The sequence below is a fragment of the Anabas testudineus genome, chromosome 2, assembly GCF_900324465.2.
Source record: "Anabas testudineus chromosome 2, fAnaTes1.2, whole genome shotgun sequence".
NCBI classification, from domain to species: Eukaryota; Metazoa; Chordata; class Actinopteri; order Anabantiformes; family Anabantidae; genus Anabas; species Anabas testudineus.
In genome coordinates this window covers 19,452,222-19,473,067 of record NC_046611.1, presented here as the reverse complement: position 1 = coordinate 19,473,067, position 20,846 = coordinate 19,452,222, and the positions used below count along the sequence as shown (strand labels likewise).

Genomic DNA, 20,846 nt, shown 5'->3' with positions numbered 1-20,846 from the left:
CTTTTTGTCCACGTTCTTCCCTCTTCCTTGCTTTTTCCAGCCTTTGCCAGGATGCAGCTGTACTTATTTCACATCCAATCTCATGGGTCCCTCGACAAATGTTACCTCTAGATTCCACTCTTTCCGTGTCCTCCGTGGACCGTCTGTTTGCTTCCTTTCTCCGTTTATGGTGTGCTGCTAAGGCTGGGCACAGCGGATGTAAGACTTTGCCTGGGGGCAAGTGTATTCAAGTCTTCAAAGTGTTTCAATGTAAATTCCGAGTTCCAGTATTATTCACAGACCCAATTAGTGGGACAGTGTTTAAGGAAAGGCTGCACTGCCAAGGGCCGGGGGCCAGAGTTAAAACCTGAAGCGTGCTGTGATCTCTTGTCCCTCTGCGCTAGGGCCAACAGTCCTCAACCTTGATGTTTTCCATCTCCAACACCCCCATAGCAAGAGCCCTGAGATACAGCGCTGTCCAATGTGGGAATTGGGTTTTACTTATAACTGGTGTCATTAATTGGTAACACAAACGTCCTGCATGACGAATAATTTTCCTTTAATGACAGCATAGTGCACATTTAAAGTGAATGAACTGTGCAGTAAGCAATACTATGGAAAACATTCAAATAATATTAAAATAAATAATAACATTTAATTAAAATATACTTACATTTTCTCTATCTCCAGCAATGAAAATGTTTAACACCTGTGTTACAATTCGTCCCTTCGCCCCCTTTCGGTTGGTTTTGTTTCGCCGGGTCTCACTCCCGCTCCAGACACTTCCTGTTTACTTGTATTTGGACTTCCTCTCCCTCCACTCTCCTGCTCCCTGATTATGGATTCATTTCACCTGTGTGTCCCGTTTTCTTTATTAGTGGTTGGTGGTCAGTGGGCTTATTGATATTTTCATCTGCGTCAGTGCAGTGGGTTTTACGTTGTCACATTGTTTGTTCTTACTTTGTTTGTGACTTTGCTCCTCATGGCGTTTCAGGTCCCTTTAAGTTGTTACTTTGTTTTCCCTGCTTGTTAGTTTTTGTAGTGTATATTTCTTTCCCTTATCTTGTTGGTCCCCACGAGTCCCCTGTTAATAATAATTAGTAATAAACCTTTTATTTTGTCTTTACTTGTCTGTGAGGTCGTAACAACCTGTGTCCAAAAGGTTTTGAAGAGCCGGAGACAGCTTGTTCTTAAGAAGTTAATTTTTTTTTGTTTGTGTGTGTGTATAGAAATACATATTTATTGCTGTTTTTCTTTCCTGGTCTTGAGTAGCAATCGCTTACTACAAGGCTGCGTAATTTGCTGAGCACAAAAGGATTTGCTCAAATTAAAGGGTGAGTTTACATCCGCTGGTGCACAGCAGTATTCTTTCCTATCAAGCACCCTTATGAACTCTGAAGCATAATCACAGCTTTGGTGAGATCACTGTAGATAATTAGCAATTATCCTATTTATAGGCTCCTGAACATACTGCATATGCAGCAACGCAAGGAATATAGTTAATTAGGAAGATTCTAACCCTTCACCCAAATTGCTGAAATGAGGTCAGCAGGTCAAAAAGGCTGTGGACTAGTGGGAAACTACTCTCGATGTGAGGAAGTGGGTCCCTTGTGGGGATCCTTGTCCCACTATTTTGTGTTTATAACATCTGGGGAATTCCTAAAGTGCTGGGCCTACAGATGAAGGGGTAAGCATTTTTTTTAAATGAGTGCAGAGGGAGCTCTTGGTTGAGGAAGCTGTCAGAGAAACGAGCAAAGAAAGGGTTACTAAGAGAACTGTGTATGAGATTCACAGAGGGGCTTCTGAACACGTAGCATGTTGAAAGAGAAATGGAGGACTTTTTATGATAAAAGTGCTAAAACTCAGTCAGGGTGTCACAAAAATGACAGTTTACAAAGTAAAAACAGCAAGGCTTTAGGTCATCACTGAGGTCAATATCAATCAGCTGCTTGTCATTCAGTCAATCAGTGAAATATAACTTCAATCGGACAGTGGGAGTGATTTTTGTCGTCACATTGTGAGGACAAACATCAGAACACACTGGAATAAGGTCTGCGGTGAACATAAGGTTAAAAGAAAGGCTCACGTTTTCTTCTATGGCATGAATTTCATCTGTGAACACCCCACTTGTGAGTTTTTTGAGCTGCTGTGACCCCTTCTACTTCTAAATAGTAGAAGGGTTCAGCAAGGTAAGTCACATTACAAGTTGGAATATTATGGTATATTATGGTGACATTTAAGATGTGCACCTTTCTGTGTTGTTGTTCTCCCAGTCTAACAACTAACTAAGTCTAACATCTTTTTTACTTCTTGCTTTTGTAATTTGTCATAAAAAAATCATAAAAATAGTGAAGGTTGTTTTGCCAAACAAAATGTATATGAGTAATACAAAATTTTGTTTGTCTTATTTTCTGCAATGATCCAAGAGTTTACAGAAAAACCTGATTCGTTTTCTGTCGTGATGCTAACTTCTGGGTGGGCCTACAAAAATTTATGACAATGGTCATGTTTGGGTTCAGAAGACAGACAGTGTAATGTCTTAACAAGCCAGCACAACAGTTATATGTGATGCACACACACCTGTGTGCAAGTAAAGGGAGAGACAGAAGGTAAGAGCAGGAGGGTAGCGGCAGTTGTTTAACTCTGATGGTGCTATTAATTCAGCAGCACAAGGTGCACAGCACCGAAATCAGCATGTGATTGAGATGATTGCAGGCTGGGCCAGGACAACCTTGTGATCCAAGGTCAAGATGCAACAGACAGAGCGGGAATATCCACTTCAGCTTTACAGAGAAGCAAAAATAAACCGCACATTATGTTGGAGCTACAAAATACCAACACCATCAATCGTCCCCTGCCACCCAATGATTTGGCACTTATTGTGTGCGTGTGTTTGGGGACTGTGGGGGTGTTATATGCATGTGGAAAGTGTTTGGTACATGTTACAGGTTAGTAGCTTTAGTGGTAGCTCATTAGTATTCATTCACTGGCATCATGAATGAATCATGAGTCTGGATCAAAGTGATGGACCAACCAATATTGACAGCTACAGTGGATAAAAGCAGTTAGAAACCAGATCTTTAATATCAGAAAATATATAGAGCAGCAGTTCTTAGCAGTATAAATTACACTTTCAGTATTTACACTGCACAAATAAATGTCTAACATGTCTAAACGTTTTCTGTTCTACATGCTCTAAGCTCAACATCAGCCTGATATTTTCTGATCATTTTCACTTTCTAACCAGTGAACTCAACAGCACGGAGTCAGGAGTCCTTGCTGTGCAGCTGGAATAATCATTCAGGTTATGTGTCACTGCCTTTCACGGGCTACAGTCCCCCAGGGCCCCACCACTTGTTCAGAGCAATAAGCTAATTGATTGAAACATTCATCATCATCCACAGTCACATGCTTCTATGAAAGGTGGCCCCAGGGCGGCAAAGTCCCAGACTTTTGGAGAACGGTGAAATCCACTGATGGAAGTGCCATTAGTGAGACACAGGTAGAAAATTAAGATGAAACAGCATGGATACACCTTTTCAGCAGGACGTTAGGTCAAGATTGTAGTTGATAGTGCTTGGCCATATAATGATTAAGGTATTTTCAGTATAAAGGTTGTATACATACAGTTCAAAGCAAAGGAACGCAATATGTGTAAGGTGCTTGTCTGGAGAGTCTGAGGATTGTGAAAGAGATTAATGACAGTGGCGCAGTTTAATTTACAACTTTTGCGGACTGTTGTTGTTAGTCTGTTAGCCCTGCTAGCTCCTCAAGAATGTTTACAACTGTTTTTATTTGGCCAAGTAAATTATGGTATGACAACACCTTAACAACAAATGCCAACAAGCATCTGTTGTCTGTCAAATGTCCTGAACATTAAGTGCTCTTAAATATATCCATTGTATTTCCTCGACACTATCCGGTGGAGCATATAGTTCCCACTACACTAACCCATCATGTGAAAATGATAATTGTGAAAATATATATTTTTTAATATCACTGGGAAATATCCAACAACTACAGACCTTCCTGAGTTGTTGCCTTTTTCTCGTCAGCGACCTGAGCCTCATTTTGTTTTGCCACTGTTTGCCTGGTGAACCAGTCATCCATAGCATCTGCCTCCATCTGAGTTTGGGCCTGGCTGCATGCTCGGCTGGGCAAACAGCAGCTTGAGAGGCAGGATGTGAGAGGAGGCCAGGGAGCCATCCAGCTGCCTGGAACCACTGTATTTTGTCAAATTCAATCGGTGGAATGATGGCACTTAAAAAGCTGCTTAGACGAATGAGAGCGACGGTGGTGGTGGGTTGGAAGAGATTCGTAGATGTTGGATAAATCCTGATAGAACTGTGTATGAACAACAACGTGAAGTGAAAGTGCAGTGTTCCTGAAAACGCTGTTATAAAGAGCATCCAAGAGTGGAATGGAAATGTGAGCCTGTCAGTGAAACATGATCGTAAATAAACGACTCCAAAACCAACTAAAACAACGGATTAGTTTCAATGAAACAAAGGAAAAGCCCCTAACGTGGCTTTATAGCAGTTTGGGTAATGTCTTTTTTTATTTAAATGGCCCTGAAGAAACCCATTAAACCACAAATTGCTGCACATGCAGAGGGAATACCTGCGTGCGAGAAACAGCAATAAAGCGAAAGAAATTCCTGCTTACAAATACAGGACATCCCTCCCAATGCAGTTTTTTAATCCCATTACCACACACACACACACAAACAGCTCCACAAGACTTGATTACACTGCAGTTATGCTTTCTATTCATAGCTGGAGAATCATCTGTCTCCCACACCACCTCTGATGTACCTGGTTGTTCACGTTAGGACCACGGAGAAATGAGCTGTGACACATGTAAACATGTCACGCTGTAATTCCTATTTGCACAAAACTGGTCCTATGTGAGGAAATCATGTATAATTTATGAATTACAACCCAGACTCTCTTATACATAAAAGAGAACAAGGTGGGTGAAATGCAGTGCAGCTCTTTTTTTAAATGCACCTCCCTCCAACTATAGTGTGTATGGTGTTTATCTAGCAGATACGATGATAACGCACGATGAAGCTGTCATGCAAGACAAGATGCGTCCTGCACTGTGCCATGACTGCTGCAGCTTTCATCATTCAGCTGTGAATAAGCGTGGCGCTAACATACTCTTGCACTGTGAGCACACAAGGATCATTATTTTGCAAACCCAGCTAAAATCTATACCGGTAGCAATGTATTTCTTTCCTTGTTCCTTGCACACATACAGACACACAGTATGTCAGATGTCTCTGGCATTGACTGTTAACGGAGAGGTGGAAGTACTCAGACAAAGGGAGTGATTAATTATTCAAAGAGGCTCACTGCAATCCATCACATGCATTATGAAGCAGTCTGATCTACATCACCTCTTCCATCGCCCTTAATGATGGGACTGAAACGGCAGGTAAGAAGCATTAGGGAACATCGATCAGCAAGCTAGCTGCTACGATTGCTAGAGAGCAGCAGTCTGCAAATGAAAGGTTACAATGAAGGCAGTCAGAGTGTGTTAATGATTTGTGATTAAAAAACAAAGGTTGGAAGCACGCTGTCAGTTTCCATATAATGTGGCATTATTGGTTGCTAATGTTGACAAAACTTGAAAAGGTTAGTTTTGCTCTGCTGTTTAAGCCAATAAAATCAAATTCCAGTGAACACACGCGTGTAAAAGTGACTTTGATGAATATTTTTATATTGACAACAGAACAGCATGACTACATGTATATAAGAGGAGTAGGTCATAGATCGGTCGGTCAGAAATGTATGAAATGCACATAAAGAGAAACAGGAATCATAACAGCAAGCAAACCACGTAGTCACCCAGGCACATAGGGAACGCTCTAATTATCTTCATGTGAACATGTATTGATGACATTATTTTCACTACGACTAAAAAACTGATGAGAAACTGATGAGTGGAAAAGCAAAGCAGACCACTTTTACCCGACACGTTCAGGTTATGAGAAGCTCCAGACTGTGGTTCAGTTAAGTTCATGCAGTTGCAAAGTTACCCAACCAGCACAGCAAGCGGTGAAGTGGATCATTTGGCAGCAAGAAAAGTATTTCCCTCAAGAGACCAAAATAAAGCAAAATTAGTGTGTTAATAATGTAGGACACTGTGGCAAATTTGACAAAGTTGACAACGTAACAGCTCATATGTCAGTGCTATGTTTGCAGCTTGTTTCTGTTGTCCCAAGAAAAAAATCTCCATAAAGTATCCATATACTATAAACAGGGATTATTACTTTACCTGCCCTTACATGCATTGCAGAATATAAAAATGAATGACACAAAGTTTCCCTGTTTCAAACTGGAGGGTATTTTATGTCTCTCTCTTAATATCAGTAGAGCCTCTTTAGTTTTATCAGCTTATCCAAGAGCTCTGCCCACATGTCCACATGTCTTAAGACAGGTTATTTATCATCAGTACAGAGAGCCCGGCTATTTTCTCCTTTGCCACTGCTGAACATTCTCATCTCTTACATTTTAAATTAAATATATTTCCAGACCTTGCAAACAGAGCCTTATGCTTTTCAAGTCCTTTACTGCATCTCTGTTAGATGCCTAATGATAAAAAATGATGGTTGACCAGATGACTGGTAAAGCTGAAAATTAAGTTAACCTTGCTTTCAGTTTCAACAGAGAAACACATCACGTTTGACAAAAGTATAACCATGATGCAGGTTTGTTGAAACGAGCTTCACGTGTGACCTAAACATATTTTTCACCATAACGTGAACAGACATGTCATGTTTATGAGGGTTAACTGAGAATTATAACCACAGCTTTTATATACATATATAATAATGTATCTGTTTATAATTGAAACACAAAAACAATATATATGATCTGTCCTGGAATCTAATCAAACAGCAATTCACCAGATACATCTCATGTTAAAGGGTGCGTCAAGAAGACATTTTCTTGTACATAAATCCGGGATTGTAACAGAATCATTAAAGAAGAATCAGCTCGCCGCCCATTTGTCACAAAGACGTTCTGATTTAGTGCTTTTCCATTTAGTGCCTCGCGGAGGTGTGAGCGAATGCACGACTATGTTACAGAGCACAGCAATCTCCTGCCTATTCTGCATGTTCGGCACACTCACCTCCATAGTGGTCAGGTTGCATCGATGGGTTCCAGCAAACCAGCCATCAGAGGAGCACTGGTCGATATCAACATCCTGCAGGTTTATGTCCACTCGCACCACTCCCCTGCAAAACAGGAGAGCATGTTTAAGCTGAAGAATTAAGAATTAAGAGTGCCGCTGCAAAGTGAGGGATGGTGGATTACCGGATACAGGTTGGATCCTCTAAGAGTAAAAATTACTAAAGTTTTCATATATTCAATTACTAACAAACCAGAAAACAACATTATCAATAATAAAACTAGATGAAACTAAGCCACTTCTAGCATTTGTGCTAATACGCATAAACAATAGCTACTATTTAATCAAGTGGGATTTCTAAACACAGAAAACACATCTGGGGGGAAAAAAGTGCATCCAGAACCCAGGCTTTAGGTTCTTTTTGTGTGTGTCAACCATATTTATAGTTTAGTGATGATTTTCTGGGCTAAACATGGTCCTAAAGACTACTACCCTGTTTGTTTTCCAACTATCCCTAACCTACCCACAGCTTATGAACTGTTTCAGGTGTGTTTAGTCAGTCAGAAGGTGGAAGATAGCAGTATCTCCCAGCTTCATATTGGCTGAACATCTGATGGGACACAAGTACGGCAGTGGGTCCTGAGGACCAGGTTTTAGAACTCCTGGTATAAGTTGCTCCAGCCTATCATCTAAACCAGAGGTTTTCAAATGATTAGAGCTGAATACAGAGCATGGAGGTGAGACAAAAACAACGATTTTTTTTCTGGCCACTGATTTGCACTGATTATCAACAGCTGGAGCAGAGGTCCAAAGTAACACAGGTGAGAGTTAAGAGAAGTTCAAAGGTAAATTTCAAATAGGTATACCGCTGCCCCAGCTCCATGCAATATAACTATCTGGAGAAACAGAAACTGGGGAATCTGTCTTATTTAACTGACTTAAGTCAGTGTAATAAGAGACATATAAACATTACAGGACCAGAACCTCATTTTAAGAAATTGCCACTATTTGTGTGAAAACTCAACATTGACATAGATGTGACATCTACTGCACCTAGCTGTCCATAAATCCACCTAGAACAAGGTTTCACTACTGACCTAAGAAGCATCATGTCTTTCTTCAGAGTCAAAGGTTCAAGTAATCTGGTGATAGTTGTCTGTACATCCATGGGTATATACTGGCTATACCAACTACATGGTATGTTTCCCAAGCCTCCAAGAGGGTGGGAGGGGAGTGTATGCAAACATACTTAACAGCCCTCAATGCAAATTCAGGAAAGTGCTGTATATGTCTTGCTGACTAACTAAAAAAATCTGTAAAACAATGGTGCTCATGGAACAAAGTTCACAGCTTAATATCCAGCTTTCAGCCCAGAGAGACAATAAACTGCCACTAGACCATTTAACACAAAGGCTGAACTTTCATTTGCTCCATTTCAGCCAGCTGAGCCAGGCAGAAACTTCTCACAGGACTGCTGAGGATTTGCACTTACTTAGCTGCCTAAAGCTCTTTGAAGAGAAGGTCAGCGTCTGGTCAGTGTCTGATTCTCGCTGTATTTTCTCTGGTGTGGCATGTTTATTTTCTGACAAATAAGGCTGAATACAGTGGGTACGAACACATTAGTAAAATAAAGGAGGACACAATAAGGGCATGCTTAGTTCTGTTTAATACAAGACAATGTATTTGTATATGAAGCTTAACAAGAACCCCTAAACTGTCATCGCAGCCACCTCGGCCCATGTTGAGGTTTTCCCTTCAGGCTGACATAAAAAAAAAAAAATGGAACACAGCCTGAGGTAAAGTGTTGTTAAAAAAAAATCTATACACACTTTAAACTGTGTAGAAGACACGCTGTACGACTCTCAGCAGGACAAGAGTCATGACACCAAGATAATGTGCAGCTAGGGAAAAAAGACATTTGTCTGATCCAGTCTTCACTATGTACAATTTTCTGTCCCCTGTGCAGGTACACAACATTTGCACCGACCGAACAAGAGACACAAAACGTGCATAGCAGGAAACCTGTATGGACCAGTGCTGTAATCTGTTTAATCATGCAAAACCTGGAGCTGCTTCGCTCACTGAAAATACATCAGTGGCTGACTTTGTAATGACCTTTTTCCTCCCGTCATGCTCGTATGAACATTCACATTGGTTTTATTTTGCTATAGGATTAACAAATAGTAAAGAGGAAAGCCAATATCGCTGCTCCAAACCTCCAATTTCCAGGATTTGCGTCGTTGGTCATGATAAATGTCGCTTGTGTTTTAACACTGAAATCCCCTTTTAGCCCCACAAGTTTCTACCACTGATCATTGGCTAATCAAGCTTCAATTATAGTGTGATGACTTGTATTAATAATGCATTTTGCCCCCTGGTGCTGCTTTATTAAAGAGTCCCTAGTGATCTGAGCAACATATTAATAGAGAACATTCATACCTTGAAATTAATATATCTCGTCACTCCTTATTGTGATCCTCTCATTGGGAAAACCTAGTGTTGTAATTATAAGTTGGGATCTCTGAATTTGGTGACGATCCATGTTGAAACATACTTGTGAAAATAATTAACTAGGTAACAGGTTTTTTTCAGTTCTTTTTGAATGTCACTGAAAATATTTAAATGCCTATTAATATTCAAAACATGACAAGTAATCATGTTCCATCAATGTTAGCACCAATGATCTCTCTTTTCAGGTTAGATACTCACCAACAGTAGCTCTCACTTTCTCAGGCATACACACAAACACATACACACACTCACATCTGCAAATACTGCTTGTGCTGCTCGCTCTCCAGGTGTATAGGAGCTGGTTTACTACACTTGGATCCCAGCGGACACCGGGCGAGTGCAGCGCTCTCTGTGCCTATATGTCTGTTATTAATAACTGCTGTTCCAGTCCTGCCTTGGGGCAAACTGACCTCACTGTTTTTTCACTGCACTGCTGGTTGTTTCACCGAGAAATTACCTCCGTTTCAATTCTCTTTTATGTAATAAGGCTAGGAAACAGTGCCCTGAAACTCACAGCACAAGAATATGCCCATTAGTTTGGGATGGAGGATTCATCAAAATGTCTTTTTCGATGGCAGCTCAAGCATTAACATTTGCTTGGGCTTTGCTTTTAAAAGTGAGACTCCATACAAATAAAAATAGCCTGTTTTCTCCTTTTTTTTCTCTCTGTCTCTCACAATCGCCTCCTCTTTTTTTCTTCTGCGTCCAACTCTTCAGTCACTATTCGGCATCCCAGCCAAAGTCGACATATGGAGTATGAAATACCTTGTGAAAAAAAAGAAAGAGAAAAGAGCACAAGTGCTAAGTCTGAAACGGAGGTTGGCGGCTGAATATGCGGCACAGCGAGGAACATGTGCAGAGGCATCGTGGTGGCCATGAAGGTCCTCAGGCATAAGGACAGGATTATCACAGAGAGCAGCAGATAGTGGTGCCCCAGGAGTGATCTCTCCTTTTATCCTCTATTCTTTGTGGGTCTAAAGGCCAGGTCTGCAAAAACAGGAGCATCCCACCGGCAGGGATTCGGGTCTTTCTGACACACCAGTCAGACTGCTAATGTTTGCCCTAGCATCATGAAGTTGACTGGATAGATATCTGGGTAATGGCTTAAAGGCTAGAAAAGGATATTCATCAAAACATCCTTGCAATGAAGGTCTCTGTGTGCGCTCTTTGTTACAAATGAGTCTTGGGTGTATTCATGAATGAATACTGAATGCCAGGCCTATACACTTTGAACTGTATGTCTCTATTGAGGCCCAGAAAATGAACTCAGAGATTGATTAGTTCATTTAGCCTCTTTGTACTGCACAGGGAGCTGTGGTCAAGTCTTGATTTCGACCAATCGCAGCACCAGAAAGATTCACAGGGAGAGATTTGTATGATTTTTTGACATGGTGCAGTTAATTTCACAGCAAATCCATCACGATCCAAGACTAATACCCGATCAAGCACTGAGTAGCAATGTATTCTATTAACTGCTATTGTAAGCCATCTCATACAAGGCTAAGTGGACTCTAGAGTGTGATAACATGAGGCAGACATGAGCAATGCAGCTAATCTTTTTTTTTGTGTGTGCTTTCTATATGCAGTATCACTACTTTATACATTTATATAATCTGAGGTGACAGCCCTTAATTGTAGGAGACAATGAAATTAAATTGATAAGTTCCAAGTTGAAGTTTCTTTAAATGTGAACTCTGGAATTTATCCATGAACATTTGAAGGCTTATATTTTCTTCTGATAAACTTTTCAATATTTTTTTTACACAGATGGAGGACTGTGGATTTTGTACCCCATAACTTACATTTAAAGTATCTTCTGCAGGGATCCCTTAAAGGTGCAGCGTGTAAGATGTAGTGACATCTACGCCCTTCCTTTTGGAGTTGTCCATGTTGTTGTCTACGACCACATCAAGTAGCATTTTGTGATGTGATAGGGTTACTTTCAGATACGTATAATCTTAGTTATGATCTTACATATTTATAATATGAGTTATTCTTACGTGACATGATGGCCTCCATGAAAGGGGACCCACTTCCTGTGTAGGAATTAAAGGCTTATAAAAAGCGTATAGCTAATAATGGATAACTAAATTAAGGACGTTGAATTGAGGATATTTTGTAGTATACGCTCTCACATCACCCGCGTGCACATGAACAAAGAATAATGTAAAGGATTGTTGAACGTGAAAGACCATCAGCATGCTTCATCCATGTAGCCAGAGGACTTGCACACGTACATTTCTCCTGTTCCTACGTCTTGACAGGAACACACGACTGGCTGTCCTTTCAGAGGGGCACAGTTCGTGCATTATGTCATAGAACAATCACAATGCGAGATCCACGAAGCCCTTCTGAGGAAAATGTCTCTTAAGTGATGGGAATGCATTAAGCTGACAGGGCGAGCAGAGGCTAATGCAAGTGCAGCCGCTAGGCAAGATGCTGCTTGTCTACTAGTGTTTCAAGCAACCTGGGTTATTTTATCGAGTTCTGTCGCTGGTCATCAAAAAAAAGACACTGTGCCGGGGGCAAAGCGGCTGTCAGAGAAAGCTGATAAAGACTTCTGAGAGAAGACACTTCATCATAGTTGGGGACTCTTGACACTTTTCTGAAGACCTAACAAGGAATATTCAAAAACGTGTGCTGCAGATGACAGAAACATGCGACGGTGAAGTATTCGGTACGAACGTCAGCATTAAACAGTTTTTACCTGACTTTGAATGAAAATGATAAAGAATAATCAGCATTTAGTGTTTGGTACTTTCCACTCCAAGCTTCCCATAATATCCTGTAGTAAACCTTAAAACCTGAAGCAGCTTCATCAAAGTGTAATGACTCTGTATGGAGATTTTACAGTAAGATACATTAAATGATCAAAATCTTTCAGCATTAGGTTCCTGTGTCTATGTCTTATGAGCCATCCTCCATCACGACACAGCTCTTTTACTCTCATACCAGATTACTGAAGGATGAACTTATAGTAACTATATTAGATGTACAGTGTAATCCTATGAGAGGCAACTGAATTACATCAGCACAACACCACCAAAATCACTGTGATTATCATCACATTATTAGAATGATCATTCATTTAAAGTGAGTCAGAAAGGCAAAGTAGTTGGATTTTCTGTACCGTTGACATTTGCCGGCTATAGGCATCGTACTGACAGGCCACCTCACTGAGCAGCGGAGTCCCAGCGACGTCAGCAGTGACATAAGAAGAAGCACCTCAGGGATCTTTAACCCCCGCTTGCTTCAGGTTGCTGACAGATAAAAACATGTGAGGTTAGACTTGTTTCAGGCTCAATTATAATTTCAACACGGTCACATCCCCTTGCATTTTACTTGTGCGCTCCACCACCGCCATTTAACATATTACATTATCACAGTTGGCCCCGGGAATTGCTGGGTTTCCTTCCTATTTGTGTCTGGATGGTGTCCATCTAAGCAGATGCTGCTGGCTCCTCATGGAGCTTGAGGCCTCCCACTCTGTTAGACGGCTGGGTGCCCCACAGCAGTCAGGCTGTCAACAGTCTAGCTGCTTGTACCTCAAAACAGCAAGCACAGCTGAGGATAAATAAGGAGGGTTGTGCAGTCTCTACCTTCTGGCTGTACTTTTTTAGATTGCTTCAATTAGTTTGCCTTATTATATTGTTGAGCTTCAGCCTCAAAGCAATTAAGCTCCGTGTTGTGAAAGGTGAGTTTGAAGCACAGTGAGTTCGCCTGGCACACACACAACCTCCTGCCTCATTTTCTCATTCTTTCTCTCCTGTGTGTGTTCACACTGGTTTCTGCATTTGTGTTTCTGTGTAGCCACAAGTTTGCGTCTGATGTTACATTGATCTGCCAATTAGGACAGTACAGTATCATCCTCAAGAATGCCTCAGCCTCAAACGATGGCAAGCACACACACACACACACACACACACACACACACACACAGAAACACACACTGCGAGCTCGAAAAACAGCCAGTTCTCTCTGTGCGCTCTAAGCTGCCTCCCCTTGTGCGTCGTGTGCAGCTGAAGAGACAGACGAGCAGAGAAAAGATGAAGTGTGAGAGGTGCGATTTCTTGCACTTTCACAGAGACAACAGGTCGATCTACACACATTCCTGCTCTAACAAGTCACATTAGTTGTTTAGCACCTGCGTGTTCAGCAAACAGAAAAAGGTGATAAACAGACTCGGTTTCTTTTCATTTCCATATGCGACATGCACAGAAAACTCAAAACAAGTCACCTTCCTTCTTGCAATATCATCGCGCCAAACAGGAAGTGACTGAAGCATTAAAAGACTGGAATCAAGATGGCCCATGCAGGGTTGTTGTTCTACATCTTTCATTATTAATTCATTGTTGTATTGATTGTGTATTCATCTGGAGGGGAAACGAAGGAGAGTTGATGTCTGAGCCAGTTATATTAGCTAGCGTTTCCCCCTCCTCTCCTGTTTCTTATCTGGCAGGCTGCTCAGGTAGAGGGAGGATGCCGGAGGAGCTGCCTGCTACTTTGATAGCAGCATCTATATGAGCAACTAAGAAAGGGATGAGAAGGACACAGGTGCAAAAGATGTAGTAAAGTCGTAGTAAAGTAGTTAAGTAAATATATGTAGCCTAAACAAATCTCCTGTAAAAAGGGTCGAGTAAGAATATATAGAGGATTTCTATTTAAATTCCAGTCAAAGCCATGGAAAAGTCTGTAAATCACACAATGGTTATCAAAGTTTCTGAGGTACAACAACAGTAGTATACTCAGGTACTGATTGGCAGCTGTGAGATGCAGCCTCCTCTGACTGGTTAGAAGGATGGACCTCACTCAAAAATGAGTCTGAGTCACAGAAGCCTTTGACGGCATCTTTCCACATTGACACAAGTTTTGGAGCAAATTTTAACAACAGCATATTAAAAAAAACCAATAACTCACTAAAACTGAGCCACAACGTCTCAGCTAGGCCAGCTGGAGTGTTTCCCCCTACTGTTTATAGCCAGGTTTACACTTCCCATTTGAGGCAGGTTGACTGCACCAAAGCACCATCTCAATACTGGTGTGGTCAGAGGTGGGGTGGTTTCGCCCCGCCTCCTGTGTTAAAAGGACTGAAGGCTGCAAAGGGGTGTGAAATTTTTGGTGAAGTTTTATTGTGAGAACAGCTACTGGATTTATTTTTTTTTTCACCCCCAGGAAACTCTCCCACATACACAGGAGGAGAAACGGCCTTTCCTGTCATTAATTTAATTAAAACACATTTCCACAGCCTTCAGGAACTCCTGCAGGTTGAACTCAACTAACCAAACACGTTCAGTGCTGACTGACTCTAAAAGAGCCTCTATAAATAGACTCAAACCACTCATTAACTAGCACCTTTAAGGCCACAAAGAACCCACAATACGACTGATGTTGTAGATACAACAACCCAATCCTCAAATATAAGATGACTTTTTCAAACCAATTTTCCAGATATCCAAGATTATAGTCTTCTATTCAGGCTAATGTGGTACTAGCGATTGTTTCATGTAGCCATATTACATGGGGCTTTCTCCATAATATCATTAATATCAACAGCTATAGCTCCACATGCAATCCATAATACACCGTATAATTTACAGTAAAGGTTACTAAAAGGGATGTAAAGGTGTGACAATGTCAAAATGTCCCTCTATTGATTGGAGAAACATTAAACAGTTCTGTGGTGTAATAAAAGACATTCCTCACTACAGTATATACAGTACGAAGCATAGCTCCTCAGCTCCTTGAAGCACAATGGGATGTTTCCTTTAGTGCCACTGAACAGGCCACTCTCCGGGGACGTCAAATACAAAACACTCGCACATATCACACCTTCGATCTTATGGAGGAAGCCTCCGTTGAAAAGGGGGGGGGGGGGGGGGGGGTAACAAAACTGCTCCTTTGGCAATGGCTGAGTTGAGTGCACAGGCTAATTTGCTATCAGATTGCTTCAGTAGGAGTCTGAGCCTAAGTGTGCGAAGCTGCTCTGAGAGGCTTTAGTCTGGGATAACACCAGGTAGCTGATAGCCTATTACAGCATAATCACTGCAGGTTTGGACTCATTTGCCTGACTGGAAACGGCTCCAGTGTATCAATTAAATATGCACTGAAGGCAGAACACACACCACTGGTGATCGGGATTAAATATTCATTGGGAAGTTGTTGGTCAGGATCTTATGGAGTCTTCACACTCATAAACATGGCACATTACATTACACCAGCAGGCTGCAGCAGGGGTGGCTTCAGGACATGGAGTGAACCAAAACACCCAAACATCACATTACATTTTCTCATCTGCTGCTTTTTTTGTTTGTTTGTTTGTTTGTTTTTTCTCAATATTGTCTCATCTCAGGAAGCCTCTGACTCATCACATATTTTGCAGCACTCGTGGAAAAAGGTAAAAGAAAGGGCACGCCACGTTTCCTGAGTAGTAAAGCATGCAGCCAAGCGAGTTTGAAAAATTAATTAGGGCCTGTAGCCAGAGGTTTCCACTGCTGCTACATCAAGTAACATCCAGGGTTATTTTTAGCATCCCGCCGCCTTGTCAGACTGGAGGAAAGAAGAAATCCCCCTCATCTAACAAGAGGCCAGTGGGAGGCTGCGGTGGGTTTCGGAAGGGAAGCGAGACAGGTGTGTTCACCTTACTAGGCCCTATCCAGGTTTGTGCGTGGGGATTGGGGATGTAGTTGTGGTTAAACCTACCTGGTCTCAACCTAATGCTGAACATAAGTGGAATCACAGGTGTGTGTCAAGCTGTGTGAACTGGGGTCATTGAAAAGGCCTCTTTTGCCATTTGTTTTCTATTCTTGTTTCAGATTTCACCACCTACCTGAATTCAGGGGCCAGGTTGGGCTTCAGGCCATAGAAAGCAGCTGACAAGGTCAAAAGCCAACGAGGCACAAAATTCCCATTTTCACACTCCAGGTAGGGCGCAGACCATTTGACGTGCGTCTTGTCCGGGATAAAACTCTCTCCTCTTTTCAAAGAGTTGTCAACTGATCTGAAATCTTGGCTCAGCACTCTCTTCTGGAAGCTGGTCTTCTTCCTGTTTTTGACTTCGTGGTACCACTCAGTGTCTGCGGTGCGGTTGCGCAGATGGTGGTGGGCCATGCTGGAGAGGTCTTGGAGAACTATCTCTCCACCGGCCCTGGTGGCTTGGAGAAGCACCGACGGCCTGGCTGCGGACGAATCCGCGCTGAAAGTGACAACAGCCCGGTGAATCTTGGCGTCTCCCTCCAGTATACTCCTCACTAAGGCATGGTACCACTCAATGTCTCGCCGGAGACTCTGCTCCCTGGACCTGTTGGCTTGCAAGATCATGTTGAGGAAGTTTGTGGCGTGCAGCACCGTATCCAGCACGCTGCTCATGGAGTGATGCGGGGTGGCGTGTGACCTTCCCCGCAGAGAGGTGAGCTCGTACCTCCGCGAGCAGTTGGCGTGTTTCAAGGCGGTCGAGTCCCCCGTGTGAAGAAAAGCCGTGATCACCCTCGGGAGGTGCTCCTCTATCTTCTGCGGTAGCCCCACCGTCTCCCAGGGAGGGCGACGAGGCGCACGGAGATGCGCCAGCTGCGGACGGTGCGTCTGGGCGCCGCGAATCGCCTCCCGTGCGCTGACATCTTCCCCGTGCGCGGACCATTCCGCGTATTTATGGTTTGATCCGATCACAAATCCCACCTGCAGCAGCAACGACAGACGGAAAACAGCCATCTCCCCTTGCCAGTGAGCGTCCACAGATGTTTTTTGGGGGCTATTGCTGCTCGGAATTACGGTGGCTCGTCGGGAGGGTGTGCTGGAAAGAAGGAAATCACCCAATTGTTTGGCTAAAGCATCGCTTCACCACTTGTAGGATATTCTTGCAGGCTGCGCGACTCTGATCTTCAAACCGGGACGCAAAGGAGGAGAAAAAACGCAGCTAAGTAACTCCCTCCCTGTCCTCGCCAGATCCCTTCTTTCTTCTTTTACAGATGCCTCATGCAGCTTGTTGATGTGGAGCATTGGCTTGCAGCTGTTTCCCCCACCTCTCTCCCTCTCTCTCTCTCTCACTTTGCTGTGCGGCGGACGTTCTTCCTCTGCGTGTAGGCTACATAGACTGAATCAAAATGAAGAGGAAGGGAGGGGTAAAGGGGGCAGGTTATTATTATTTTTATATATTTTTTAAGAGGCGCCGAGTAAGAGAGCTCCTCACTTGGATGACAAACGCACTCCGCCCTCTTCCGACCACAACAAGCATTAAGTAAGGCCTATAAAAGCCACGGAGAGGCGCACTGGGAGCCGTGCGCTCCTAAAGCCCGTCTTCTTCTGCATCTCATAGGGCTCCGGGAGCAACATTGATCCGCGTATGGCCGCTTCTTGTGTCAATCACAGCGCAGCGTTTGGCTGTTTGGCGGAGCAGGGAGCAGAGCTGTCCGGTGCTGAACCACGTCGAGTCAGCTCCGGCTGATCAGTCAGAAGTGAGCACGTCGGTCTGGTGTCACTGTAAAAATCCAAGACTCGTTTTCTTCCTGTTATTCATTATAAACAGTCATTTTAGTTTATTTGACTTATTTTTGTTGGTATCTGTTCGATAAGCAGTTTTCTATTATGAAGACCCCCAACTAGAATCATATGGATGCACTGAAACACAGTTGTTAAGTATAATTCTTACATTTGGAAGCACAAATGTTATAAAGTCTTTAATGGTAATGTGTTGTTGAGTGTTTTTTAATAGTACAACACTAGACATTCTGGATATACTGTGTTTGTTTGTGTTTGGAGGATGGACGGAGACAGAGAAGAACAAACCAACTAATTGCCATCAGATTCTCACTGAAATGTTGCTGATGCTGCAAAAGCACATGATGTCACCCTTTTCTATCCAGCTGAGCCCAACCCAGTTCAAAGCAGAAGGACCCCTGCCTAATGCTCCTGTGGATTTGAAAAGTGGGTGCAAATCTCTTCTAGCAGGTTTTAGGTTTTGCAGCAAACTTCTCTCCTAGACCACATAAACTATCAGACGTGAAAATGGTGCTCCTCTGTAATCCTTAATGTTTTTCTAAAGCAAAATTCATTCAGATCACTCAGATAACACTGAGCAAGCCTGCAGCCCATACCTTGGCTTAAAACTTGATAGGTTTGTAATCAATAAACTCATTTGTAGTTGAGGCGAGCTGTGGCTCCTTCATGTGTCAGCCAAGCAAAATACACTAAAGGATCTAGCAGCAAAAGGGGAATTGGATTTCTTTACTTCTTTGTCAATATATTTTATAGCACAAGCTGTTGTGTTGTTGCTCCCTCTCTCTCTCTCTCTCTCTCTCTCTCTCTCTCTCTCTCTCTCTCTCTCTCTGTGTCTTTCTCCTCTTTTGGATATAGGTTCATGTCACGTCACACTGTGTGGGCTGGAGGCATCTCATCCTGGAAACAGCCTGGGCTGAGGGCAGACAGGCGTGAGGGAGGGTGACAGAGCTGGCAGTCAGCCTGTGCGCGGCATTGGCCATCAGGGATGCTTGAAGTTGGACCAACCTACATGAATGCAGCTGCATCCGAGGCTGTTTGGTTGTTCTTTCTGCAAACGGCTTGAGACAGAGGATGCGACAGCTGCCATATCTGCACCACTGTACAGAGGATAATTCAGAGAGCTTGATTTCAAACGACACTTTTATTTAGTGAGTCTGCTTCTACACTAGTGGTCGGCATCATTAGCTATCAGAGGCTTCAAACACAGACCCATACTGTCCTATACCATATTTGTAGGAGGTTTTTGATCAATAATTTTTGATCCAGATCCAGTCCTTAGATCTAATGTGGATTATAGATGGTAAAAAATACCAAACTATGCAAATTAAATACTATGTTTAAAACATGTTTTGGATGACAGGTCAAACGAGGGATGAAACAGCATCTGTGCAAGCCATAAAGCTGTAACTGAAACTTTCAGTTGTAACAAGAAACTCAACTTCCTCTTGAGTTTCCTGTGTTGCCCTGAAGGCGGAGGCCTGGACAGGCTGTCAGTGTTATTGTTATTGATCTACGCTTCCTATATGAGCATCTATAAAATGCATTGACCCTCAGGGAAAGGCCTCTTTTCTACTGGTCGACTGGAGCTGAAGTGAAGTTTGTTGAAGATTGGTTGATTCTCAGTACACCAGACTTGAATCCTACTTTCTGACTGCGTACCCAAAAAACTGTGAGTGAAAACGAGACCTTAATTAGGTCAGGTCCACCTGGCTGTTGGAGGTGTGAAGGGTGAAAAGGAAGCTAGGTATACGGCCCAATTAGGCGCATGTAGACTTGCTTCTCGTTACACCGGATTTCACATTACCGCACATCTTAGCACTCAGACAGTTGAGCAATACACAACAGTGGCATAAAGCTATGTAATCAGCAGGATTTTCTTAAGTGCAACCTGCTGCCTGCTTATAAAGAATTCAAAGACTGACTGTACAGCATACCTCTGCTCTTCTGATGAGGACAGTGAGTCATCCACTTAACATACAGTGAAGTGTGCAGAATTCTTAGCTCACATTAGATTTGTTCTTTAGCAATGCTACCATGACCATATCTATATATGTATTTCTCCATTTTTACAACCAGAACAACTAGAAACATTAAAAATAATTTCTTGGCCGCTCTCCTTCCACTGTCTGTCCTGATCAAGCTTCTTCAATCTATGGAAGGATCGACCTGGCATCCAGATGAAGCTGCCAGATGTTGAACCTGGCAGTCGCAGGACTTGTTCTGGTCTCTCATAAAAGAAATTCAGAGAAACCTTGAATCAGATTTTGACTCTCACTCTTCCACTATTTTTGTCGTTGCCCTCTCCATATTTCATATTTCTCTACACTCATTATTTGTCACTTTAGCCTACAGAAGCAATTTTTGTATTCTAATATAGAGACTTAGAAATACATGTTGACAGTACTGTATGTGATCATAATAGCATTGCAAAACAACACATCAAGTGGTGGCCTAAGACTTTTGCACAGTACTCTAATCATCAAGGATAAATTGCTCATACTGCAACCAACAAAACATTCACACCACCACCATATTGTTTGATTTTATAATGATATAAAGGTGTGATTGGATTGGTTAAATACAGCAAATGTCCCATGAACACACAAAGAAGCACAGAATGCAATGTAAAACAGGCTGTATTGTTGTAATATAAAATGGTACAGTTCCAATAAAATGTATGTTTATTGAAATATAAACTACAGTTGCATGATTAAATATAAGAGTAC

At 42.4% G+C, this 20,846-nt stretch overlaps 1 protein-coding gene across 1 annotated transcript in view; it reads right to left on the bottom strand.

Moving 5' to 3' along the window:
- gpr158a (G protein-coupled receptor 158a) overlaps positions 1-17,787 on the bottom strand; it is a 52,233-nt gene extending 34,446 nt beyond the window's left edge. Inside the window, exons 1-2 of the mRNA XM_026364325.1 lie at positions 16,457-17,787; positions 7,120-7,225 (exon numbers count right to left, since the gene is read on the bottom strand). Of these exons, the coding sequence (XP_026220110.1) occupies positions 7,120-7,225; positions 16,457-17,334 (984 nt within the window). The 5' untranslated portion in view covers positions 17,335-17,787. The remainder of the gene's footprint in view (positions 1-7,119; positions 7,226-16,456) is intronic.
- Positions 17,788-20,846: the final 3,059 nt, after the last annotated feature.